Below are 26,055 nucleotides of genomic sequence, written 5' to 3' on the forward strand. Positions count from 1 at the left end.
CAATGTGTTAAGTCACACGTCGTGCGTTAAGATTGACGAAGTCACCACTTACGTCTCGCTATCGACGGTTTCGTCAACACTTACGTCTCGCTGACGTGGCCACGTCTCGCTATCGACGGTTTCGTCAACACTTACGTCTCACTGTCGACGGCCACGTCGCCTACCACCGAAAAAATATTGCCGGTTAAATCTTGAAATAAATTCATGAAAATGCGAGCATTAGTACCGAGTCGAGGACTCAAATCCTGATGTGCAGGTTCTAACACAAGGAACTTTGCCGGCTCAGTCATTCGGAGGTGCTCATAGGGATAGGATTGCATGCATGTGTGTTCGTATTCGTAGGGATGCGTGCGTGTTTGTGAGCGTTTGTACTGGATGATTCGGAAAAAAAAAAGTCACGCGTCGTGCAATTTCTATCACAAAATGCCGATGACATTCAAGGCAAACTGCAGCAAAAAAAAATCTTTATTTCAAGAGTAAGCTTAAGAACAAGCCTTAGCCTCAAACTCGGGTAAAACTATGAAGGCGATTGATGTTGGTGCTAGGTACACTGGCGAATCAACGGCAGCAAGCACTGGATTCATAGCTGGAACACTGCCATCATCTCCCAGTTCCAACTGGACGCCGTTGAGCAGCATTGTCTTGCTCTGGACATCCCCGTCCTTGGGGGTCAGATGATACTCCTCCCTCTTCTTCGTGTCGCTTGATGCCTTACTTCCCAGCCATGAAACGGCTTTCCGGAGCCTGTGAGAGAAAGAACTGCGCTTCTCGAGGTCGGGTCTTTTACCGATGTTGATGTCATTCTGGAGAGTGACGTTGTATCCAGTAGTGTTGCTTAGGTTGATCAAGAGAAGAGTGATGCCTTGCTGCATTTTGAAGTAAGCATGTTTAGAATGGGAAATCTAGCAGACTGAAAACTACACATAAGCTGACATCTCCGTGGAACAAACTCTCAGAAGATGAAATTGGTTATCTAGTAGTTAACAAAAGTAACCATAGCAATTAAGCTTTAGTAATATAGTCCAGAATCTTTGTAACTCCTCAAGCAATTCACTTGAAAAGGCATATGGCCAATTTACAAAAAGGTGCAGCTCATACCTGTTGTCTTCTACAATGAGCATAAGCACGCAACCTACGTGGTGCAATGCTATCAATTGAAAGAACTCCATTGCCCATTAGCCGATGCCATAATAGAGCACTGATAACAAAAGAAGCGGTCAAAATATATATCAAACCAAACTAAATCATCTTGTAGAATTTCATAACTGTAGCCTTGCCTGTAGTAATCAGGATTTGGCAGAAAAGTTTGTGTGTCAAGCAGACCGTAGTTGCCACCGATGAGAGTCTGCCGGCAGAACACTTTTGTATTATACTTAGATGCCATTCCAAGCTGATCTAGATACCTGCATGTATAAAAAAGTTCATTAAAAACTAGCACATCATACTGGATCCCAGCAACAGAGTATGCTTGTGTCAACCATTACAAGGAATAAGAGCTGACCAGATGCTGTTGATGAATGTATTTGAAACCAGCGGGCCACCATTGTTAAATACACCACCACTTTCACTGACCCAAGCAGAAGTCCATGTTCCATGCCTTTGGATGGTAAGTTGCATGTCTCTATAAGTATCTTCAGCACGATCTAGGTACTTTGGATCCAAGATCTTCCTTATAAGATGAACATCATCCCCTGAAAATGAAGTGTCGTTGTTGATGCATTGTCTATTGACTACATAAGTTAGCATTGCTGATGATAAAACGAGAATGCCTGCCTAACATTGCAGCTATATTTCTGACTGGATATAAGTGATCAATACTATGTCTCCTAAGTAATGCCATGCTATTTAAGATAAAAGCTCGAAAGAGTAGCATATTTCCCCCCTTCTTATGACGGTATGCAGCTTTTCCTTCACTCTTCACGAGTAATTTATATCACAAAAGGAAGAAATTAAATTAAAACGGCGTGCCTTTGAAATAACAGAAGCATTAAGTAACCTATCATTTGGCAGCTTATCAAATCATAGCATTAAGTACAAAATTACAAAATAATTTTTATTATATACGGATTTTTGTTAAGTACAGTTTTGCCTAAAAAATGTCCTATACAGATACACTCAGAATAAGCAAAAGGGCTCTGAAATGGTTTTGGAACACCGAAACAGGACTATTTGGACGAGATTAGAGTCAAAACCATAAATCACATACCTCCACCAAGATTATATACATGGTGAGTCAAGGCATTAACAACACCATGGCCTGAAGTCTGAAGTAGCTGAGAATACCACTGTTGATCAAAAAATCCTCCAGGGGCTAACAGGAGTGGCTGGGACAGTGGTGCCTTATACAATTGCTGAAGGATGGATTTAAATTCAATTACATCCTTTCCGTAAAGTTTAGCATCAACTTTTGCTCCGATTCCATGCCCACTCAGCTCATTGCCTGAAAAAACAAGAGCCAAAGTAAAAACTGTAGTTCTCAAACTGTCTCATCCCTTACTGCATGCATCAGAACTCGAAACTTTCCTTATCTTGGAGCATAAGGAGTAAAACAAAAGGTTTCAGTAGGAAAAAAAAATATAGTAGTACCGAATTCCCATGAGCCAACTGGGTATCCCTTTGAGATTGTGTATTTTACAAAATCATATGCGTTTGTGGAGTTCCATTTGCCTGCCCAGATGGAACGTCTAACGTTGTACCTCCCGTAGAGTGCATTCACACCAAATGTCACAATTGCTCTGCAGGTAGATGTTTGCTCACCCATTAGCTTGTTTCAGCATGATAAAACCTTATATAAGATGCTAAGAAAACAAGAGGGAATTGAAAGGTCCATTAGAAGAGGGGGGGGGGGGGGGATGACAAATCTTTATGCAGATGCCCATGTATTAACATGCCATGCACATGCAGTTACATTGATATATTGAACTTATCATATCTTACAGTATCTGCTACAAATTAGAACTCCCAAAGATGTGTAAAAATGGATAGCTTCTAGAGTTCTACCTATTTTTCTCAACTACCTGCTGAGTGCTGAACCCACAAAATCCATACACTGTCAAAACCCGAAACACACAATATGCAGGCTCAAATGTTAACATCTGGAAAAGCTATGCTGGCTATATTTAAGTTCTCACAGTAGCGGTAACAGAATGAAGATTAAAATTAGAAGTCTCACCCTGTTTTCTGGAATAAATCATTCAGTTTGTCCCACCTATCCATACTAAGGCAACCAACTGAGAAACCAAACAAGCCATTGGACATATTTCTGAACGGGGTGCATGGACTTTCTGCTCCCACATCATAAACAACTCTGTCTTGCAACGAGCCTCCCAACCTAATCCTCAAATTGTCAAATGCTGCAGAAACAATTAAATAAGACTGTTTGAGACATGGGGCAAATTAACCGGCCATCTACCTGCCTACTACTCCCTCCATCCCGCAAAGACTGTTCGTTTAGCCTTCAAAACTCGTCCCACAAAGAGTGTCCATATAACTTTCAGACAATCCAACAAAGGTCATCATAATACCTTCTAGCCCAGTTAACGAATCGATCATTTACTCTCACCATCGATGCTCGAGCCAGACTCGCTAAACAAGGAAGGCTAATAGGTCCGACAATTACTGCAAGCGTGCATGCATAATTAATTCGACTCGGCAATCCATCCAATTAAGAAGAGTTATTAGGGGTACTTTGACTTTTAGCATTGCTACTATCTTGTCTAAAATTTTCTAAACGAACAGTCTTTGTGGGATGGAGGGAGTAGGTCCTTATTAAAGTTACGAGGGACAAAAAATATGGAACCAGCAACCACTGGATGTAACTCCAAGGGCCTACCTTGAATAGCTTGAGCCAGAAATGGGTGATCCAAATCCTGAATGGACCCGTTGATGGCATGATGAAAAGTTAGTTCAAGCAGCAATATCTATAACCCACCAATAACAAGAGAAGAAAAATAACATACCAAATTCAGAATCGAAGACTGGCCCCATGGACACTGATTGTAGTTGCACTTCTCCGGCGGCCACCAGTCAATTGTAGCACAGACGTAGCTCTCATCCGTCTCAGCAATCCTAGTCGAGCCTTTAACTATAACCGTCGCCTCCTCCGGCTGCTGAGCCGAAGCCCAACGAGGAGCAGCATGCAGACAGATGAGCGCAAGCAGGAGCAGGAGCCTCACCTCCATGTTTCGTCTCCTACCTAGAAGGCAAAATCACAAACCAGATATGTGTTATGCTCCGCAAGACTAGCCGCCCCACCTTTCCGCTTGAACAAATTCTTGGAACATAACTAGTCGATGCGAAAAGCAAGTAGAATTCAATTTTAAGCTCCAAGTTTGCCCCGACTGTTCGAATTCAACAGTCGAACAATGATTACCAGGCAATGCAAAATGCAAACCGGATTCACGATTCAGAGCAGCAACAGCATGACCGGCACTTGTCTGCTTATGCCAAGTAAAAGATGCCATTGCTAAGCCGGGGAAGGAAGCCAAGAATACACCTTTACCGAGCAAAACCTCGCATCTGCCGGAGAAGGACGCGCAGATTTATCGAGGTAAGTGTACCCTCCGACGCCGACCGCGCCGACGAAACGCTCCTCCTCGCTCCCGGAGTCCCGGCCCCGGGAAAGCGGCGTGTGGGTGGGAGACCCCGGAAGTTCCGCCGCGGATCCGGGATGCCGGAGGCGGACTGGGAGCTCAGGCCGCCGATCCTCGGGCTCCAACCAACGCCAGATGAGCTGCCTTTTGGGATGCTACTGCTACGCGGCAGCAGAGCCGAGCGCCCGGGCGTCGGCGCGTCGCAGGCTGCTGGTGGCTTCGCGCACGGAGCAACGTGGCCACGTGAGGACAGGACTACAGGAGAGTATACCTCGATGCGCTTGTCTCGATATTCTCGGCACCACGACCAGAGCGGGGTTGGGTTCTTTGATTCAGGTGGTCTGTTCGTCTCGATTTCTACGATTTCCTCGCCAAGAAACTCATCATTTGAAACTGGCTAGACGGCAGCATGAGTGAATGACTGAATTCTACTGTATTTTCTTCTAGACATGTAGAGCAACAGTAGGAGTGAACATTCAGGATTGTAGCAAGAGTGAGCATCACGCAGGTGCAGAAGCAGAACCACCTGCTTTGATGAAGCAGAGATAGATCTGGCTGTACTTGTGGGAATTGGTGGGGTTAGGTGAACACGAGAGCAGCCAGACAGTGACACTGTGCCCACTGCCCATTGTTCACTGTAGTCTGTAGATGTGCAATTAGCATAAACACGTACACATGGAGATGATGGTTGGTTTGCCTTGTGTCCTGGGTCAAAGGATTTGTTTAGCTGCTGCCGTACAAGGCGTTTTCGCTAGCTCCACCATAATCGTTGTTGTGCTTTCCCACCGACTAACCTGAACCCGTTGGCTCGTAACCAAGATACAGCGGGACGCAAAGCACGTTCCAGAAAAGTTTTCCATTTCACCGGCTCATCAGAAAGCGGTGGGGTGCTTTTGTTTTCCGGTTCCTTCAGCTTCGGTCCAAGAATCCAGCCTGCCGGTGCGTTCAACAAGGGCGCGTTTGGCAGCCCGGATGAAGGTTGGCCCAGCTGGTTGCAACCAGCTATGTTTGCTAGCGTGGAGGGCTTCTCGGGCTAGACCCGCGCGGTGTAAAAACGGTCCGCCAGCTTACACCGCGTGGAACGCAAAAGCCGACCATTTCACATAGTGCAGGCCCACACGAGTGTGTTTTCACGCACGCGGAGGGAAGCGCGGGAGACGGACGCGGCCTGGCACCATTATTTGGGCCGGCTAGGGTTACCACCTCTGGCATATAGCGGTGGCCTCCAGGGCGCGTCGCCCTTCACCCCACAGACGCGCTGCCTCCACCGACTCCTCCACTCCTCTCTCCTTTCTTCCTTTCGTACTCGACTCCTCCACTCCTCTCCTCTCATCTCGACGACTTTAGGGCGGAGGCGGCAACGCGACTGGTGGCGGGGCACCTGATGCGGAGGCATCCGTGGTCGCTGCACTGGCGGCCACGGGTACTTCTTCACCGGCGAGTGCGGGTACTTCTTCACCGGTGAGCGCGGGGTCTCTGTTAGCAACGAACACTGGATCCGTGCTTCATCTTCGTCACCAAGCAGATCTGCTACCTCTTCGTCCCCGGCAACTTGAGCAACATCTTCGTCCCCGGCGTGACCTACTTCTTGCTCTGCACCGAGCAGATCTGCGTCATCTACTTGCTGTTCCAGGTGTCCCTCGGCTCGTCCACTAGCACGCGCTACTTCCTCATCTTCCCCACGACGGTCGTCTTCATCTTCATGGAGGTATGGCCCGAATCCACTATCCTCTTGCAGTTAGGGTGGAGGTTCATCTTGTTTGCGATGGGGTAGGGTTTCCTACGATGGAGTCTTCGTATTGTTGTTCGATCTTTTACAATTTGTTGGGTGGAATCCCTCGGGTTAGGCCTGGATCTACTATCCTCTTGCAGTTAGGGTGGCTTTTGGTCTAATTTGCGATGGGGTAGGGTCTCCTACGATGGAGTCTTCATATTGTTGTTTGATCTTTTATGATTTGTTGGGTGGAATCTCTCAGGTTAGGCCCGGATCCACTATCCTCTTGCAGTTAGGGTGGCTGTTCATCTTGTTTGCGATGGGGTAGGGTCTCCTACGATGGAGTCTTTGTATTGTTGTTCGATATTTTATGATTTGTTGGGTGGAATCCCTCGGGTTAGGCTCGGATCCACTATCCTCTTGCAGTTAGGGTGGAGGTTCATCTTGTTTGCGATGGGGTAGGGTCTCCTACGATGGAGTCTTCGTATTGTTGTTCGATCTTTTACGATTTGTTGGGTGGAATCCCTTGGGTTAGGGTTCCCGCAGAATGGATCTAATATTACGGTTTCTTTGTGCGGTTAGTGGGGTATCCTCACCGGATCTACATGTCTATTTGATGCACTGTCCTGGCTTCTATGCCTTGGCTTGTTGTTTACAATCGATTCATGAGGTTATTTACCATTCATGTGTAGTTACCGCGTGGATGTGGACTTGTTGCCATGGACCAGTCTCTAATGTCGGTCTGTGTTGACGACGAGGAGCCTGCCCAGGGCTAATATGGTTGTTCTGTGAAATAATGAGCCTCTGGGAGGCTACCTTGGGTAGCGGCTGTGGCAATGATCCTGTTGTGAGGTTTTATTTGTTTGATGATGTTGAGGAGGAGCCTCTGGGAGGCTACTTTTCGTAGCTGCCAGGGTAATGATACCTGTTGGACCTGTTTTCTTGTATGCTGGCTGGTTTTGAAGGATGATGTGTTCAGGAGAAGCCTCTGGGAGGCTACTTTGGTAGCAGCCAAGGCAATGATACCTGTTCGACATGTTGACTTGTTTGTTGGGTGTTTTTGGTCGATGATGTGTTGAGAGAGGCTACTTTGGTAGCAGCCAAGGCAATGACCCCTCTGTTGCCATGCTGTTGTATGCTGCCATACCTTAGGATGCCTTTAGTTCCATTTCAGTACTCAAGTTCTAAAATTTATTTATTAACATGCCATAATGTAGATGGAGTCGCATGACTACTATGCCAAGATGGCTTCTCAAACTTCTGCTCTTGTTGTTGTATGCATTGCATTTCTATACACTAAGCTTAGGAGGGACAGGTCTGATTCAAATGAAGAAGAGAACTATGTTTGGGTTCCTAGGGCAGTGGTCGATGTTGAGAGGCAGGCAAACCTAGATAAGATATATAACTGAGGGATATGGGTACCCCATGGGTCCCCACTGACCAGGATACTGGCCAGCCCTGGCAAGTAGGCTCGCCCAACCAGAACGTGCGGGCCCAGAACGTGAAGATACTTGGAGTACAAGTTAAGGAGGTCGGACGATTCAAATCAGTCCGAATATTGCGGGATACTTGTTGTAATCCGACTCGGGTTTCTTTCCATGTAACAACCGACTAAATTAGATTCAAACCGACTTGTAACCCTAGGTCGTCAGCCTATATAAGGCGACCAATGGCGCCTCCCGAGGGCATTCAATCTATTCTTTGCACCCGCGCAAAGAATACAAACCAGTAAAACACAGGACGTAGGGTATTACTCTCCAGAGGCTCGAACCTGTCTAAACCTTCGTGTTCCCGTGATTACCTTTGAGTTCTTGATCTCGCAATCCTCACTGCCTATAAATCTACCACTTGGGTAACCCCTTGGTGGACTGCCGGACTACTAAATCCGACAATAACTGCACAGAGGTTGAATCTGTAAGCATGCTAAGGATGCGTAAGGCTACTTTCTTGTAGTTGGTTAACTTGTTTAGGGAGAGGCACCTCCTAGAGTACAACGTACTTGGGAGCCAGAGATGGAACCCATACTTCAAGATACTTGGGTAGTTTGTATTGTACGTTGTTGCTGCACTTTTATTTACACAATACATGGTACACTGATGCATGCATGTTAATTCTCCTAGGACTGCATTGGAGCTATTGATGACACCCACCTTCTTGCTAGAGTGTCATTTTAGATGTAGCCTGCTTTTAGAGGCTATAAGAGCAGCACAACACAGAATGTGCTAGCTACTGTTGATTTCGACATGAGGTTCACCTATGTCCTTGCTGGGTGGGAAGGATCAGCTCATGATGCATTGATCCTAGCTGATGCGTTAGAGTGGGATGATGGGCTGAGGGTGACATAAGGTACATTGTCCACCCACCTTGTTACAGGCACAAGTTATTTTATTTTCTTCCACTAGGTAGCTCATGTACCGTAAATCCATTCATGTGTAGGGAAATTCTACCTTGCTGATGTTAGCTACGCTTTGCGGCCTGGATTCCTTCCTCCGTATTGGGCTATTAGGTACCACATGTCCGAGTTCGAGGGTAGGAGAACCCCAAGTGATGCTAATGAACTGTTCAACCTAAGACACTCATCCCTCCGCACAACAGTTGAGAGGGCATTTGGGGCTCTTAAGGGCAAGTTTTGAATGCTAGACAATAAGCCATACCATCCATACCCCTCTCAAGTTAAGATTGTCATTGCTTGTTGTATTTTGCATAATTGGATCTTGGGGTTTAGGGTAGATGAAGTTGTCCCACGTGAGGATTTCTTCCCAACACCCTCACAAACACAGCATGCACTCACTCATGCAGCCATGTCATAGGAAGCTAGGGCCTGGGATGCTAAGAGGGATGAGTGGGCTTTAGCTATGTGGCAGAACAAGGGGTCTTCTAGGGTGTAGTGTTTTGTGTGCTTTAGTGGAACTGTAAGGAACCATGGTGTGGCAGTGATGTGATGCTGGCTGGAACTTGCTGAGACATCAACTGTACTTAATTTAATTTGCTTTCTCCCTACATCTGCTATTGTTTAAATTCTGTTTGTTTTTACACATTTGCTGTTGCTATTTTATTTTCATCACCTTCTTGTTACTTTGATGTTTTCCCTACTGCCTGTTAATTTGCTATTGCTCTGGGGACACAAGGGTTGCAATGACCTAACCTATGATATGTCTGGTACTTAATGGTTTGTGGTGCAATCTATGCTATTGGTTATCTAGGCTAATGGCTGAGGAGGACGTGTTCTTTGGTTTTGCTGCTGCTAGGTTTGCTAGTGCTGGTCAGCTACTTGCTGGTTAGGGTGTTGTTCCTGCTACCTCGGGCCTGGGTCTGCCTGGTGGTGGTGGTGGTGGTGGTGGTGTGGCTCGTGTGGGTGGTGCTACTGGTGCTGTTGCTCAGGCTCTAGGTGGTGGTGATGGTGGTCCTGCGGGACTGGAGGGTGGTGCCGCTGGTGGTGGTGGTCAGGGACAAGGTGGTGGAGCTTGTGGTTGTCTGCCTTGCCCTCCTATGAGGTGGACCACTGCCACCTCCAGATTTGTGCTGCGTCGCATGTGTGAGCTCATTGGTACTAGTGTGAGGCTTGAGAAGGACTTCAAGGAGGTGCATGTGAACAAGATGGCCAAGGCACTATGGGAATGGACTTGGAAGCATGTCACCGCCATTCAAGTGTACAACCATCTACATAAGTGGCGGTAGAGGTAGGGTAGGGTGTGCAAGCTCAGGGACCAAAGTGATGCTCTCTGGGATAGTGACACGTGTAGCATCACTCTTGAGCAGGAGCACTACCTGGGATATTGCAAGGTGAGTGGTTCATTATGGTTTCTATTTATTTTTCATTAATCGCTTTTATTTCCCTTTGGTAAGTACTAACTCAGCTTGTTGTTGTTGGTATTTTGTTTTGCAGGATCATCCAAGGACGCTGAGCTGCTGAACAAGCCCATTGAGCACTACACACAGATGGAGATCATCTTTGGAGGGGGCATGGCAACAGGCCACTAGGCCATGGGTTCTGGAGAGGCGCTGGGTGTGTTTTTTGGGTTTGGGGAGACAACAGAGAAGAAGGTGGACAAGCAGTAGCCGGTTGCCCTAACTTCAACTGAGCAGCAGGTGGATCAAAAGACGGACACCAAGGTTGCTGTCTCTGGTGAGGATTCAAAGGCCACTGGATGCTGTGCTGGGAATAAGAGGAAGCGGTCTACCACATCCGAGGAGGAGGTATTTATCCTTACCAACATAACAGATGCTGTGAACAATGTGGTTGTTGCATTGAGGGATACCGGGCCTGAGCAGGTGTACCCTGACCTCTACAATGCTATGATGCTGACCCTAACTTCTCTGAGGAGGCCCTCATCGTTGCTTTTAGCCACCTCTTGGACAACAAGTTACAGGGCAATGCCTTTGTGAAGATGGGCGAGAACCACCGAGCTCAGGACTTGGCTAGGCAAGCACTACTACATGTGATGTAGTAGCTGCTACTGCCTTTTAGCTCAGGGAAAATAGTTGAGCATGTCTCCATCCCTGACCACTCTCTTCTTTTGCACAGATCTCTATATACGTAGGTCTGACCTGTTAGGGTGTAGCCTCACTTGCACCTAGCCTTTGTGTTGGTTTTTGAATTCACATGGGGTGGCTAATTACTAATTAAGTTCTATGGCAGCATGGTAAGGTTAAGAATATTGGAACTAACTATTTGCTAAGGAACTGCATGGTAAGTAAGTATTGTAATATGATGGATCTAGTACTGCTATATGCCTGTGATGCTTGTGATGTGATGCCATGTATGCATGTTTACATCATATGCTTGTTAGCTTTACCTTAGCAATTTGCCATCTTGACATTTTCCTGATCTACTTTACTTTACCACTTTGGAGTCTATCTGTTTGTATGGCAGTTTGTGGATATTTAACTTATGATCTGAGGTCCCTCGTACTTATTTCTATGCATGTGATGCACTTGTACTGAGGCAATCTCATGTTGGCTTCTATTCTGTTATTTTTGCTTCTTTGGGGATGATGAGCTTAGTTATTTGTGCTCTGACCCAACACATTCTTGATCTGACATTGTGGTTTTTGATGATCGAATTGCAGTTTTCAATCCAATTATTTCAGGAACGATTTCAGACCGGTGAGGCAATTGCTTTCAACATGGTGAGGCCCTTTTTTTTGCCAAATTTTTTGCATGTCTTACTAATGTATGCGGATGATGATAGGCTAGCTTGCGAGTGCCGAGCTAGGGTTCTATTCCCCAAGCTCGATGTGGACCTTGGTAATGTTGTCGTATGGTAACTTCACCAACATCCACTCAAGCTTGGCGAGTAGGACCTCTCGGTAGGACACAAGCAACCCTCTCTAACACCTTTGTGTTCCTAGTGGCAATGATGTAGGTAACATGCATGCCACAAGATGCTACCTACATACTGAGGCAAACAAGGTATACCTTGCCTCGATTGCCTTACTATTAGGCAGCTCCATGCCGCGTGCATCTACACCTGAACTGAGCCTAAAGAAGAAGCCTCGTCTCTTATTGTGCTGCCTTGTTTGTTTTTCATCAGTTGTGACGTTTATATCCATGGTGATGATGATGCACGACGATAACCGAACGTCTTAGCAACTACAGGAACCTCGTAGGTGTTAGCTCCTAGTGATGCAGTCAGGGGTTCCTCTTACTGCCTCACTAGGAGGCAACTCCTGCTTGTGTCCTATTTCGTAGGCAAGTAACTTCACCTGAGCCATGCTTTACTTTTTTCCCAATAATGATAGAATTTTCTTTTCCAAATGCATTCTTTCTGAGACTTTCATTCACAGCTACATAGCTTCCCTGACTTGTGAATTGTGTTTCCGTTCCCCATGTTGGTGGTTTCGACTTGGTGGTTTCGACTGGTGGTAATGGTGCTTGGAGATGTTGCCCGCTGCTGCCAAGTTCATGGTTTTTGATGGTGTTTGTTTTAAGAAGATTGGCTCCAGTCATATTGCATGCACAATTTCTTCTTCATATGATGTTCCTGTTGGAGTTATGGGTGGGAGGCCTTAATAACCTCGGTTGACCTAATTTCATGTCAAAATTCTAGTTTTGTGGTTCTTTGTGGTTCTAATTTCGCTACTTCAAGTCATTTGTGCAAGTGTACATTGTTTCTTGTTGGTTCACATGCAACTGTCATGCAACATACCTACTTATTAATTACTTTCTCAAATTGATGTGATTAGTTTTCTATGTAAATTTGTGTTATATTTGAACTAATGATCTCCCTTTTCAATAAGTGTTTATGCATTCATCATTTGTTCTCTGCATTTCTGGACGCTAGTGTTTATGCATTCATCATTTGTTCTCTGCATTTCTGGGCGCTTGTGGCTGGATGGTAACCGTCACCATGGCCTGTATATGGTGAGGGCGCCTATCCCCCATACAGACCACCAAACGCCATCTCTAGATGGCAGTTTGAGGTAGTTATAGGAGCTCACAGCCGGCCTATCATAATAAACACAATTCCAATCCAGCTAGCACCATGAGGTGCAGATTTGCCAATTAACCTCTCTGCGCACCGTATGAACCTAGCCCATCTGGCTCCGCCTGCACATGCTGCCAAACGCGCCCCAAAGCACCGATGCATCCAAAGGCAAATCAGTTTGGCAGGAAACAAAAAAAAAACATATGAACAAATCAGTGCGTCAGCTTTGTCTTGAGGCTACCGGGTCCCACATGCTCCTTTGATTTTGCAAACTGTATTCCGCGATCGAGGTGGTTACGACCTTGGAAGCCGACCTGTCTTTCGAGGAAACTTGTAGAGCTCATGCACGCCTACTACCATCTCGAAAGATGCCGCACAACCACCTGTAAAACAACTATACGTACTGACAAGCCGTGCGGCTCTCAAGGAAATCAGCGAAAGTCCGAGCCAAACCACCAGATAACAGGCCAGCGCACTTTTTTTTCTGCCGATTAGCGTGTTCATTTCTTAGTCACGGTGCTCGTAGCTCCGTATCGTTCCGGCGCGAAGGGGGCAGCGGGCACGCACAAAGGAACTCATCCCCGCGAGATTGTGCAGAGAAGCTCAGGCAGGCGATACCGAGGGAAGCAGTAGAATCATCGAACAAATATTACAAATCGGAGCATTTGTGCAGATATCTGAAACTGTGCACAGCAGTCCATCCCATTCAGTCCAGTGTCAGTCCGTTGCAATGTGCTGAAGCATGAACGCCCTCGTCTTGCCATCAGGCACCAGCCCAATGCCTCGCATCTTCGCGTAAACCTTGTTGGCTAGCCCGATCTTGCCTCGCAGACACAGCCCGTGGATGACGGTGTTGTAGACTGAAGAATCTGGATCCACCTCCTGCAGACGGTTCAGAGTTTATCAGTAGACCACGTTATACATGAAAAGCATGTTGATTTGGAAGCACAAATGCTGCAAACAAGTTCCGCAAAAACTGATTCTGTAGATTATCCAGCATAATAAGTTGTTTGGGAGGTTCGACAGCCATACGATGTTACTTGATAATTGCTATAATGTTGTCTTAGTATTACTCAGTAATTTAGACAGCTATTATCCTTGATATTCAGATAATGGGTAGGGTGAGAAGGTTCGAGTAACTTTTTCTAACTCTTCCTTTTCTCTCTCCAAATGTAGATAAACTGAAATCATACTGTTGATGTTTCAGAGGCTAAAGAATGCAAACGCCAAATAATTGGAGGATAAAATTAATCGTGCGATTCAAACTGAATATAACTAGTGTAAAGAACAAAAATGCACTGGGAGCGATCTGTAACTAATCGTTGAAATGCAACTATAGTTATGCACAAGAAGGCTTTCAGTACCAAGAAAATTTTGGAAAGTCAGGCCTAGGCCAAAAATCTGCTGAGGATTTTTCACCTCCTATTATATTGCTCACATCCTTTGCTGATAAACCTGGAACTATGGGCCTATTGCCTATAGCATATTTATATCTAGCCACAAGATTAACCCTAGAAGATTGCTATATAATCAAGGAAAGACAATGTAGCTTTGAGAATCAAAATCAGAGTATCACCCATTCAATGTTCAGTTATGAGAACAGTACGCCAGCCCGCAATTAAGCAAATAGAAATTCAGATCTTTTCTGCCACTTCAACAGAAACAAAATAGCGAGAAAGGAAATTAGTACCTCTAATATATCCTCTACTTCATTCCAAAGAGATCCCCAGATGCAAGCTCGTATAACAGATAAATGTGTGAATGTGTCTGGCAAACACCTTTGGTTAATCATACGCCGGTACACTTGAAGAGCAACTTTTGGCTTGCTAGCAACCTCACAAGCACCTATCACGTGATTGTAAGATACCACTGATACTTTCAGTCCACTTTTTTCCATCATCCACAACAACTGCAAACCATGTTCCCATTGACCAAGCCTTTCGCACGACATCAAAGCAATGTTGTAGAGATGATCATTTAAGAGCGTCGGATGCTTGGCCTTAATTCCTTGGAAAAGCTCTAGGACATCCCAACATCGCCCAGACTTATATAATGCTGACAGCAATGCACTCCATGTATATTGATCAGGCTTAAAGCCGGAAGATGTTAGTAGATGGTACATCCTGAATGCAAGTTCATCTTGACCAGCCTTCCCGAGTGCGTTGATCGTTGAATTGAACAAAATGATATTTGGCGTCATTCCAGCACTAAGCATTCTGCTAAACGTGGCCAGTGCAAAGTCCCACTTCCCCTCTTTGGTGCAAGATGCAATGATAGCCTTCATTATGTCTTCGCTCGGATCAAGTCCATTCTGGAGCATTTCCTGATAAGCGGCAATTGCTAACTCACACTGTCCACATTGCACGAATATGCTGACTAACAAATCATATGTCAGCAAAGTTCCACTCAAAGAATTTTCCTCCAGCCTTCTCCATAGTCTCTCCACAAGCATCCAGTCTTTTGCTCTACCACACACAGATATCATTGTATTATAAACGATCACATCAACATTTTTCTTTGAATCTTCCTCCTCTTCAATCTCATTGAACATTTCTAATGCAGAAACATAACCCCCATTGCTTGCAACAGCCTTGAGTATCAATGTATATGTGTGCCCTGTTGCCATTCGTTTCCCCTTCATGAACTCAAACATCCTCATCGCATCCGCCAAAGAACTTCTTCGCACGAAGCAAGCCAAGAGGGAATTGCAGGCATGCGCGCTTGGCTGCAGCCCAGACGCGCGCATTGAGTCGAACAGCTCAGTGGCACTCCTGACCTTGTTCGATTGGCAGAGCTTTATTAACCTTCTCGACAGCGTCTCCTCATTCCTCTCCTCCAAGAAGTGCAGCCTCGACCCACCATGCTCAGATTTCATGTCCAGCTCCGCCGTCGTCGCCGGCGGAGCACTTCCTGCGCCCACTCCGGCCTTCTCCCCAACAGCCGGCTGTCTCATCGGACGCCGACGCAGCCCGCGCCTCTTGCCGCCATCATGGCCATCAGCACCGTGTGGTTCACCATCGACGCCCAAAATCGCTACGCCAGCGTCCTCTTTGCCGCCGACCTCCGACTCAAGTAAGCATGGAGCCGCCCTACAAATGCACGCTCCCGCCGTAACCATGGCGGGGCTTAGAGCTTGTACCTGGCGGGCGTCACCACTGATCCGGCCTCTGCTTCGCGGACGGAATCTTGTTCCACAACGATCTCCTCGACTGCCGCGCGGGGGGAGCTCTTGGCCGAAGGCGGAGCTCGTGCTGCAGCCGCTCCAAACTGTAGCCATGGCCGTCGCGAATGGTAACGAAATCAAAATATTTCATCAATACGAGGAGACTCTCTTTGTTGATCCTGAAGAAGGCCCCAATCCAAGGGAAGGCAAATCGACGGAATTGGGTGAAAAATTGTGCTTGCAGATGGATTGGAGGAGAAGGGGGAGAGTAGCCGGAGAGAGCGTCGGAGCGAGGCAGCAGTGGGCGGAGGCTCGGAGCAGAGTGGATGAGGGGATTAGGATGATCAGATGGGTTACATGGGACTGAATTCTTCTTCTTGATGGGCTTGAGTATTTTATTTGGCCCACAAATAAATACCAAAGGAACGGTCCCAACTCCGTTTTGGCCCAGTATCGTGTTTCATTCTTTGTCGTTGAGGCGCATCAGTTAAGTTTCAAATCTGTTTGGATGGGTTCGAATTGTTTTCGCGCGAAAATTTAGCAAAAATGCGTCGAGTGAAGTTGAAATATAAAATCGTGATTTTCGGACTCCATGGATGAATTTCGCGCGTTTCTCTAGCAAAAAAATGAAAACCGATATGCTTCATTCATGTGATCATGTCTAATGGCCTCGATAGTAAAACACTCCTTGCTAATTACTAAATGGTGTCTCATTCTGAGGTAGACTAAAACATCAAGACGACAAAGAGAACAGATGCATTGACGGCTTGCATGGTACTTTCTGTCCCATCTATTTGACCTACTAGTTACTTCTACGAGAACATAATCTTGTAAATCAGTGCCTCTTGTTAGGACAGAACAAAGATCAACTTTCCCACTTTCCAGTGCGCTAAAATGGTATAAAGTGGCCTCTTTGATTTCAAAAGGGCAAATTTAGCATCCAACTACCGTCGAAGGACAGATTCAGCACTTAGTGATAACTCATAAAGCACTTCATTTGTTCCTCAGTGACAGATCGATGATACAGAGTCGCTTCTTTCAAAAGGGCAAATCTAATCTAGATTGACACCATTACGGAACAGATTCAGTAGCACTTCGTGATAGCTGGTAGAGCACATTTTTTCTTCCTTAAATATTCCAAGGAGGGCAAAGATGGATCTGAATACTGAAAAAATGCAAGGGACAGGTTTGAATACTGCACTGCCATGTGTAACTGATGAGCAAATTAAGCCGACATGATACATTACTAGCAATGTTCATAGCACAAGAACCTCGAACAGTTGCCAAACGTGACCAGCAAATATGCCGATTTGTGCCGACGAAAGTTATTCCCTGAATGTCTCCAAGGAATTAGTATCAGACTCTCCATCAGCTAGCTGTCTTCAGTGTTCAGCCAACGGCGAGAAACGGCAGGGTCGGAGGCGGCACAAAGGAGGGAAGAATATCAAACGCTGGGCCCCAAAGTTGGTGCAGCCAAAAAGAGGCTGGATTCTTGAAGGCTTCCATGGGGGTAAAGCGATCCCATTTCCACTCCTCTTTCCTGCCTCCACGACAACTGTTTTGCTTGCTCTGTGTCTTCCCTCTCTGCCACCACCTCTCTCTGTATGCAAGCGAGCAGTTTTAAATACGAGGCCTTCGCTTAGTGCTGAAGCTGCTTGTTGTGCCTTGGAGCTGCTATTGGGCTTCTCTACAAATACTTTGCGCGCCATGGACGGCGACTTGAAGAAGCTGAGGTAAAAGCAGGCGCCTGCAGCAGGATCTACACCTCGATCTGCTGAAGGGTTTGATCTTTCGTCTTTTTGGCCGGCTAACCGTGAGCTTCTAAATGCTTTTATGCCATGTTGTTCTTGTTAAAAGGCTTCATTTTTTCCCAAAACAAAAGGTTATGGCTTCATTTCGGTGGTTCTTAAACCTTCTCCTTAAGAGTTGAAGTGAAAAGATTATATAGCCTAATAGCTAGAGAGGAAAAAAGTAGCTCAGATGCCACATTTTAGGGATTCAGATTCAGAACATCACCTTGCATTCTTGCGATCATTAGACAGTAGCAGATTAAGATTTCACGACTCTTTTGCAGAGTTCGGTTTTCTGGAGTAGGAAAGGGAAATAAAGTTGGAAGACAGACTTCGGCAATACCACCGCAAGAAAACGCAGCTCTTGGAAGAGGTATGTGATCAAAATATGATGATTCGGCTTTCACAAACATGAAGATCGTAGAGATATGTGATGTTAGAAGGTGCCTTAATGATCCAAAAACACTGTGATTCTAGTATTCAGATGGTAATTGTAATTATGTCAAATGACTGCACAAGAATTTAAAGTAGTAGTATTTGCCGACTAATAGTATTACAATTCTAGTCACTATGATCAAATCAGTTAATTTACTTCTAAAAACTGGAGGTGAAGCCTGGAGCATTTAAACATTCCACAGATGGATGTGCAGTAACCAGTCATAGTTTCTCCAGTTTTATGGCGAGAGAGAAACCCATAAAATTGAAAGCAAAAACCTGACAAACAATCATTGTAACTCCCAGCTGAGATGAGTAGTGGCGGGGAATATGACGCTGCATTCGCAGCCACAATTGCAGCAGCAACATTCGCAATTGCTGCTCGAGAAGAGAAGCTTGCAGCTCAGAAGAAGCCTGTACCCATCGAGGCGGTGCCACCTGCCCTTTCTCCGGTCAAGAGAGCAGGAAGCATGAAAAAACCTGGAGGAGGCAGCAAAATCTCTAGATGGTTCAGTGGCAAAGAGCCCGTTGAAGACGATGACGACGGACCAGGTAGTGTAAACATATCCTACCTTACTCCCAACCTTTTGCCACGTGTGCTGTACCAAAATCTGCAAAAGTCTTGTGATAATTAATGGATGGTCCTTTCAGTTAACGTATCTGTAAGGAAGCCGCTGAAACCAGCACCTGGAAAGCCTGAAGATATAGCTCCAGATCATAAGGTGACACCAAAGACGCTTGAAACTTCTCTGAGTGTAAAGAAGGGTTCAGGATCCTCCAACAAAGCAGCAGATAGGAAAGGGAGCAAGAAGTTTGAGCAAGAACAGGCGATTCAGAAAGTGCCATCAGCCGTCAGGCCAGCTACATCATATCATTCTAGACGGAATGGAGAAGGCACAGCAGGAGTGACTGGCACGGGATCCAAGGCTGATGATTGGGAGAAGGCAAAACTTGCAAGAGTTAGGGAGGAGTAAGTATGATTTATTCTACATTGTGCTTTTCCATTTTATTGAAGCTATGCTGATATTGCCGCCATATAGGTATGAAAAGATGATCGAAACCATAGCTGAATGGGAGACTGAGAAGAAGGTGAAGGCGAGACGCCAAAAAGACCAGAAAGAGGTTTTCTTGTTAATTTATAGTTTGAAGAACACTGCACTTTAAATCCAATATTCCCATCTTTGAGAACAACTATGATACAAACTCTTGATGCCAAAAAGATCACTCTAGGAAGTAATCATGACTGATTAAATTGATGAGGTTAAGAAACTGAGAACTGAACTTCTTAAACTGCAGACCGAGCTAGACAAAAAAAGAGCAAAAGCACTGGAAGAATACAACCAGGAGATGACAAGGATCAACAAAATTGCTGGAGGAGCAAGGTCAATGGCAGAGGAAAGAAAATATAATGACGAGAAGAAGATCAAAGAGAAAGCGCACAAGATACGATCAACAGGAAAGGTTCCCCGCACATGTGCTTGCTTTTGAGAACAGTTCTATACTGTGAAATTTGAAACAAAATGAAGGAGGTAACTTGAAGGTTGTAAAAGCCACAAAATTGCCATGTATTGTAATATGTATTTGGTTTGACAACTGATGAGTGTATAGAATTCGATCCAACATGCAGCATATTGACAAATTGCACTGAAAGCAACATCAACACGTTTGAAGGGTGCGTAACTGACTGATATTAGGAAACATCTAACGCCTCGATATTCAAGATGAAATGTACTAGTGGCTGACATCCAAAAAATGTCAGAAGTAGGTGTGGCAAATAATATCAACTCTTCTAATAAAGCATTTAGGGAAATCCAAGCCAAACAAAAGGGGTATTACAGTGTCTCAATTGATTTACAATTATGTAAACTTCAAAGCACTCATTCCATGGAACCGAATCGACTAAAACCTTTTTAGCAGCTTTTGTTCTACAGGACAAATCTGCTGTACAAAATCCTCTCCATCAGGCTCAATTCTAGAGCACATAAAAGAAAAGGAACCCAAAAGCCGAATACAAACATGGCAAACTTTGAAAGACATGCACATTCTATTCAGCTTCCTCAGGTGCATTCACCTCATCATCAGGAAATAAATCTTGGGAACTACCAGCTTGTTGTGTTGATGATGTGGGTTTGCCATCTTGGAGAGAAATCACTGTTTCAAAAGCACCAACTAAAGCCTTTACCTTGCTTTTTCTTGATTCCACTAGCTTGCTTGCTGTTTCTTCGATTACATTATTGAACAATCCTTGTGCATCTTTCTTCTCTTGTGCATCTTGGTGTCGCAGTTTCACACCGGGAGATTCCATATCTGGGTTAGTAGGAACAGCATTACTTGTGCTATTCCTCTTGTAAATCCTTCTTGTTGGTTGGCTTTCACGATCTGAACCTTCATTTGCAGACTTTCTTCTAAATTTCAATCTTCTTGGGCCACTGCTATCTGGTGTGAGTTCTACAATTTTGCCCCTCTTAAACTTCATTTTATAAGGTGTGATACTAGTATCATCCAGTTCGACCGTAGAGATTCTTCTAGGTCTTGAGTCACCAGACTTTGATTCACCCATATCTCTGTTGATTGTTGCCTCTTCATCTTCTGTACCAGTTTCATCTGATTCACTTGATTCAAAATCATATTCTTCATAAAATTCATCATTTGATAGTTCTTCTGGTGACTGTGGAATAAAAACCTTTGATTTCATTCCGTCCTGTTCAAAGGTACTTCCGTTACTGACGCTTGCTACCTCATCAACAGCAGAATCACTTCGTTCAATTAGCATGGACTTAGGTTCCTCCAGAAGTCCACCATCTGATGAAGTTTCAGAAATTGATTGGCAGTGAGAAGTACTGTTATCCATACTAGCATCAAAAACTTCATCAGCCTTGGCATTCTCTACTGCATTTCCAGAAGCAAAATCGAGACAAGACTCAGGCTCCTCGGCATGTTTTTCATCAACTGCCAGTAGTTCTGGGGATGTTCCGAAACCTTCACAAACTGCCATTTGTTCCTTACATTCAGAGATTAGAGACTCCACAGATGCATTAACTTCAGCTTGATCATCCTCAATTTTTGAATTACTTTCAATTAATACCAAGCCATACACATCTGCATTTTCGACAACTGTTACATGTTCTGATAATCGGCAAACAGCTGGATCATCAGTTTGGTTGTCTTCACCCTTTGAAGCTTGACCATGAACGATATTCTGTTCTGCTAGTTTGCGTTCTAGATTAGATTCACCTAGCATAGCATTGAATTCCTGGCCAGCTAATGATTGCTGCAGCTCAAGAGCAACGGCACTTTCCAGGAGGGCTTCACCTGCTACCAATTCACTTTTTTCAGTGCTTCCCACCCCATCATCCTCCGAAATGGATTTACTTGTTTCTTCTGGTGCTGGTAGAGAATTGCCTACGTATTCTGTGGCATCTGGAGATAGTTCTGCTAGTGCTGACTCAATAGAATAGCCCCTAATTTGCATATCATCCTTTTGTTTTTCAACAGAAGCAATTATCTTGGGCTCCGCAGATAAGGATGACCCAGACATATCTAAGCCTTCCTTCACTTTTCTATTTGCATCACTTGATCTTGTAGCAATTTTTCCGGGTTTTGCATGCACTCTAGTGATAGTTGCTGCTGGAGATGTAACCTTTAACTTTGGAGTATTTTTATCTTTTGTGAGAGATGGAACAGGAACTTGTTTAATCATGTTGAGTTTACTGGGAGATGAAGCCGGCCTCTTATGCCATGATTGATTAACTGCTGTGACTTTGTCCACAGTAATAGATTTCTCCAGCGAGGTCTTCTCTGGAAACTTTGACTTGGCAGGAAATATGGCCCTTTTGGCTGGCACTGTGTCCCTTTTATCAAGTTGTGGAACTCCATTTGAATACCTTTGATTTGCTGGGACCTTCTGTGCAGCATTTGAATACTTCTTTCTGCCATCAGAGTTCAAAGTTTTATGTTCGGTTGCTGTAGCTGTCAGCGGAACCATATGTTCATTGGATGTAACACCTTTTCGATTTGCTGATGCTATTCTGGGTGCAACCCGCACAGCTTCACCCAGAGATATACTTGACTTGGCTAGTGAAAGACTCATATTCCTGACATCCTTGGACCTATCCAAGATAGCTGATCTATGCAACGTCAAATTTTTCAGATGAGCAGGAAGTTTCTTTCTTCTTCCTCCTGATAAACTTGTCTCCTCTTCAGAAGGATTTTTGTGTCCGTACTTGCAAAAATCATGGCATGAGCCTCTAGAAGCTCTGAGATAATTTGGCAGAGTCTTCTCATGCTTTTTTGACTCTGGAGGTGAAGCCGAACTTGTAGGTGTGGTGCCACCAGATGAACTCTTTTCCAAAGATTTGGACATTAATGTCTTCCAGAAGTTGAGAAGGTGCTGGTGTCAGGTGAATGTTCTTCCTTTTGAATTCGAAAATTTTAGGCTGTTGCAATAACGAACATGAGTCATTTCTAGAGATTAGCACGACCAGAAACTAAGAATTCACATAATTAATATAAGAGCTGAATTACTTGAGCAACACGTAATTGTACTAGTTCCAACTATCTTAAAAATCACACAAACTGAGCAGATCAATATCCTACTGATGCTTCATTAGATAACTGAATAGTAAGTGCAGGATTTGCACCACGAGATCTTAACTATTCAAACCAACAAAAAGAAATCTTAGTCTCTTTGATCAACACTGCTCTAGTTTGAACAACTTGAATGAAAAACTATTTGAAACCATATGAAAAATAATTAAGTGAATTAGAGAAAATACTCGCACATCAGAAGCATACCTCCTAAAAGCAGGTTCCTGCAGTCAGTGCTCCTCAATTAGCGATCGTTAAAGAGTGCATGCAAATTCCATTATGAGTAGGTGGCCTGAATTTGAAAGGAAACAAGGTCATCAAGATAGCATATTTCAAAGCCATCCCCCGCACATAAATTAAATATTAAAAAAAGTTCCCATCATGGACAGTTTGCTTAACCAATAAAGTGCCCATCACCAACCATATTACAGAATTTCTATGTGAAGAGGAGGAAAAGGAGGAGGCGATGAACATAAAGATCCTGACAAGCACCTCTGGATAGAAGCAATGGAGCAGCCAGAATGTGACAGAACACCAAATAAGAATTGAACTGTCCATGTCTAAAACTATCGTACGAGAAGGCACAACTGGGAACCATTTCGAAAACGAGCTGTCCCTGTCATACTTGATACGGTAAGAAATCAGAATAGTAGAGAATACCTATCACTCTACAAGGCCGCAAGTGAAAAGATGGCCAATCCTAGAACTATTTATCTTACAGTACCTTGAACTACTCTCCAAGCAAAGAGGTGATTTGGTCATGCAACTACTAGCCCAAAAGAAAATAAGAGGAAGAAATCATTCTGAGGGGCTGTTTGATCCAAATCTTTGGCCTTTGGTTTAAATCTGAATTCTGAACCAATCCCTACATATCCTAGAGCAATCCACCTTGAACAAACACCCAATAGAATTGTGCAAAGATCCTAGGCCTACACAGATACTTCATCCGACTAACCGATCATTGAACAGAAGCAATTCTTTCCTAGCCAAGCTGTCTTAGACCACACTGCTCCATCATTAGTCTCTCCAGCTCGAGGCTGCAATGACTGAACGAGTAAAAGCGCGAGATGCCAACCAAAATCCCCACGGAAATTTACGTTTAAAAAAACACGGAAACAGGAGGACCACCGGCATTAATCTAAAAGGTAATTTATCGATCTTGAAAATCAATCGCTAACCGGGAAAGACCAACATCATATTTAACGCGTATTACACCAAGCAGAATCATTGTTAAATGTTTTTTTCTCTCGAATAAGCAGAATCGTTGTTAAATGTTAAGTCACATGTACATAACCAGGGACTTTTGCACCATGCCAAAAGCCAGCCAATTGAGAGGGAAACAAGGTAAAATGGAAACCAAAAAAATCAAGAAACCGTGCAACGCAATGAATTGGTATCAAAACTGTCATCTTTATATGTAAAACTTTACTCTTTGTTAAACAACAATTAGTACAGAATCGATCGGAGTGGCGGCTGACACAAGCATTTATGCCGACCTAGTCAACCCCCAGGAACCAAGCCACATCGCAGAACGCGTAGAAACCAGCCGAATCAAGGCGATCACACAAACCCAGACCGAAACGTCAAAACCCCGCCGGACCGGAGCAAGGCAAGATAAAGATCATACCTTTGAGAGGAGGCAGAGGCCCCCGGCGGAGCCTCCCGCCCTCGCGACCGCAGAGGGCAACCGAAGCAGCGACGGCGAGGCGGAGGAAGAGAGGCGGCGGTGGCGGAGGCGACGCGGTTGGCTGGGCAGTGGGCAGGGAGCTGGCCAGCGGCCACACCCTTTTTCCTTTTCTTCTGGAGGGGGGACAGGGGAGGGGAGTCGTGCGCGCAACTAAAGAAGAAGGGCGTTTCTATCGTTTCAGCTTTCCGCGTCCTGGCAGGTGGCAGCGTTGCTTCGTTTCCTAACGCCTGGCTGTTGCAGCCTTGCAGGTAGCTTTGCTGAGCTGACCCTGCCGTTTTGCATCTGCTTTGCCAAATTTCCTGTAAAACAGCAGAGGCAAATTTAATTTTACCGTCACCGTACCAAGTGAAATTACGCTTTGCTAAAATATCATCGAGTGTGCATCAATGGCATGCAGGTATTTCTCCGTTATTTCATTTTTCAATTATAGTGGTGAAGTTAAAGTAAATTGAAGGGGATGTGTCTGTCTTAAGGCTGGTGCGTAAACTTGCGCCATGGTAGTACATGCACGGTGCTTGTTTTGTATCTTGGTCAGTGGCGAATACAGGATTTGAAGCTAGGATGGTCCAACACAGAAATTTTTCTTGAATCTCGCAAATGAAAAGCGTCAATTTTCAATACAAGTTTAAAAACTTAAAATCGCCGAAGGAGAAGGGGTAGCTGAACACGTTGTTGTCGTCACCGGACTCAACAGCCTTCGGGGTGCGGGAGGCGGTTGGGCGGGAAATGCTGCTGCTGCCAGTGCTAGCTTCTTGCTGCAGGTGTCGCCGCGACCGCGGAGGATGGTGGGGGATGCCAGCGCGGCATGGAACTCCTCACCGGATCCAGACTCAGCGTCGCACACAAACCTAGTCCTAACTTTTGTCATGGGAGATCAGAGGATGGAAGGTGTCTGTTTGCCGCTTTTGTCGCGGGGAATCAGTATAACGAAAATGCAGGGTAAGGTTCTTTGGATCGGATTGTATGCACCCTCTACGTTCGCTCAGTTGAATAGTAGAGGTTTTCTAGATGATGCAACACTGGAGTAGAGCATTATTGTTTCGTATACTGTAGCTTCTTTTTACACTGTTGGAACCGTAAGGTATTTACGTGTAAGGAGCCTTCGGTAGTACTCACGCTGAGGTAGAATAATGGCTACGAACGAATTTGATTTGGAGAAGGACCCGCCTAAAAGAAGCGACCCGGCGGAGGCAGTGTATTTCTCGACGCGCATGAAAGCTCTCTCACGGACGATCGTAGCCAGGCTGCCAGCCTGCCAGGCACCGGTCGATCTGCCAAAACTGCCGTGCCCATCCCATCGCCAATAATGTCCTCCCCGTCCTTGCAAACCGATCGACCGAGATCTGCGCACGATGATACGAACGGCGCGACGATGGAGGCCAACCGCGTCGGGAGGCCGCGATGGATCCCGATCGGTCGGCGGACGAGGAACAGGAGCAGACGATGCCGAGCGAACCTACGTGCCCATGCTTGGCGAGTTGGCGTGCCATCATCTCCTCCTCTCCGGTTCAGATGGATGGCATGGGTGCGCTTTTAATTTGCCTCTGATCAGCGCTGATTCCAAGCACAAGCAGTAGGTGCGGGTGTATCTTCGTGGTGCAAAGATGAGGCAACCAAGGTTGAGTCTTTGGGACACCAATCAATCGGCACGGACGCGTGA

General features: G+C 45.3%; 4 protein-coding genes across 6 annotated transcripts; 1 reads left to right on the top strand and 3 right to left on the bottom strand.

The window, feature by feature from the left end:
- Window positions 1–447: 447 nt before the first annotated feature.
- LOC101785921 (heparanase-like protein 1) lies at window positions 448–5,128 on the bottom strand. Of its 2 annotated transcripts, none has more exons than XM_004985173.3 (10): window positions 4,502–5,128; window positions 3,960–4,195; window positions 3,833–3,869; window positions 3,173–3,353; window positions 2,587–2,735; window positions 2,207–2,440; window positions 1,502–1,691; window positions 1,278–1,403; window positions 1,099–1,198; window positions 448–866 (listed from the first exon to the last, which is right to left on the bottom strand). In XM_004985173.3, exons 2-10 carry the CDS (start codon window positions 4,179–4,181, stop codon window positions 483–485), a joined length of 1,623 nt encoding a protein of 540 aa, XP_004985230.1. In that variant the 5' UTR covers window positions 4,182–4,195; window positions 4,502–5,128; the 3' UTR covers window positions 448–482. The 2 variants fall into 2 exon arrangements, with proteins under 2 accessions (XP_004985230.1, XP_004985229.1); XM_004985172.3 differs by having other exon boundaries at window positions 4,496–5,127.
- An 8,065-nt stretch (window positions 5,129–13,193) lies between these two features.
- LOC101786589 (pentatricopeptide repeat-containing protein At3g29290) lies at window positions 13,194–16,241 on the bottom strand. The gene is made up of 2 exons (XM_004985174.2): window positions 14,424–16,241; window positions 13,194–13,615 (listed from the first exon to the last, which is right to left on the bottom strand). Exons 1-2 carry the CDS (start codon window positions 16,008–16,010, stop codon window positions 13,451–13,453), a joined length of 1,752 nt encoding a protein of 583 aa, XP_004985231.1. The 5' UTR covers window positions 16,011–16,241; the 3' UTR covers window positions 13,194–13,450.
- A 1,202-nt stretch (window positions 16,242–17,443) lies between these two features.
- Window positions 17,444–19,760, top strand: LOC101752845 (uncharacterized protein At3g61260). Of its 2 annotated transcripts, none has more exons than XM_004985176.4 (6): window positions 17,444–17,629; window positions 17,971–18,059; window positions 18,428–18,673; window positions 18,773–19,091; window positions 19,162–19,243; window positions 19,418–19,760. In XM_004985176.4, the coding sequence occupies exons 1-6, from the start codon at window positions 17,604–17,606 to the stop codon at window positions 19,607–19,609; spliced, it is 954 nt and encodes a 317-aa protein (XP_004985233.1). In that variant the 5' UTR covers window positions 17,444–17,603; the 3' UTR covers window positions 19,610–19,760. The 2 variants fall into 2 exon arrangements, with proteins under 2 accessions (XP_004985233.1, XP_004985235.1); XM_004985178.3 differs by having other exon boundaries at window positions 17,448–17,709.
- Window positions 19,761–19,889: 129 nt separating this feature from the next.
- Window positions 19,890–24,545, bottom strand: LOC101786981. Its single transcript, XM_004985175.3, has 3 exons — window positions 24,336–24,545; window positions 22,916–23,000; window positions 19,890–22,557 (listed from the first exon to the last, which is right to left on the bottom strand). The coding sequence occupies exon 3, from the start codon at window positions 22,482–22,484 to the stop codon at window positions 20,166–20,168; it is 2,319 nt and encodes a 772-aa protein (XP_004985232.1). The 5' UTR covers window positions 22,485–22,557; window positions 22,916–23,000; window positions 24,336–24,545; the 3' UTR covers window positions 19,890–20,165.
- Between the last annotated feature and the right edge of the window lie 1,510 nt (window positions 24,546–26,055).

This window comes from Setaria italica, chromosome IX (assembly GCF_000263155.2).
Source record: "Setaria italica strain Yugu1 chromosome IX, Setaria_italica_v2.0, whole genome shotgun sequence".
NCBI classification, from domain to species: Eukaryota; Viridiplantae; Streptophyta; class Magnoliopsida; order Poales; family Poaceae; genus Setaria; species Setaria italica.

What these genes read in the sequence shown, in the direction of transcription:
- LOC101785921 (XM_004985173.3), bottom strand. Translation starts at nt 4,181, where the DNA reads ATGGAGGTGAGGCTCCTGCTCCTGCTTGCGCTCATCTGTCTGCATGCT. An exon ending in TGTATATAATCTTGGTGGAG is followed by an intron (nt 1,692 to 2,206) that starts GTATGTGATTTA and finishes CTTCATTTTCAG; the next exon opens with GGGATGATGTTCATCTTATA. An exon ending in CTCATTGTAGAAGACAACAG is followed by an intron (nt 867 to 1,098) that starts GTATGAGCTGCA and finishes TTCAAAATGCAG; the next exon opens with CAAGGCATCACTCTTCTCTT.
- LOC101752845 (XM_004985176.4), top strand. Translation starts at nt 17,604, where the DNA reads ATGGACGGCGACTTGAAGAAGCTGAG. An exon ending in GGCGACTTGAAGAAGCTGAG is followed by an intron (nt 17,630 to 17,970) that starts GTAAAAGCAGGC and finishes ACTCTTTTGCAG; the next exon opens with AGTTCGGTTTTCTGGAGTAG. An exon ending in GCCAAAAAGACCAGAAAGAG is followed by an intron (nt 19,244 to 19,417) that starts GTTTTCTTGTTA and finishes CTTAAACTGCAG; the next exon opens with ACCGAGCTAGACAAAAAAAG.
- LOC101786981 (XM_004985175.3), bottom strand. Translation starts at nt 22,484, where the DNA reads ATGTCCAAATCTTTGGAAAAGAGTTCATCTGGTGGCACCACACCTACA.
- LOC101786589 (XM_004985174.2), bottom strand. Translation starts at nt 16,010, where the DNA reads ATGGCTACAGTTTGGAGCGGCTGCAGCACGAGCTCCGCCTTCGGCCAA. An exon ending in AAGTAGAGGATATATTAGAG is followed by an intron (nt 13,616 to 14,423) that starts GTACTAATTTCC and finishes AACCGTCTGCAG; the next exon opens with GAGGTGGATCCAGATTCTTC.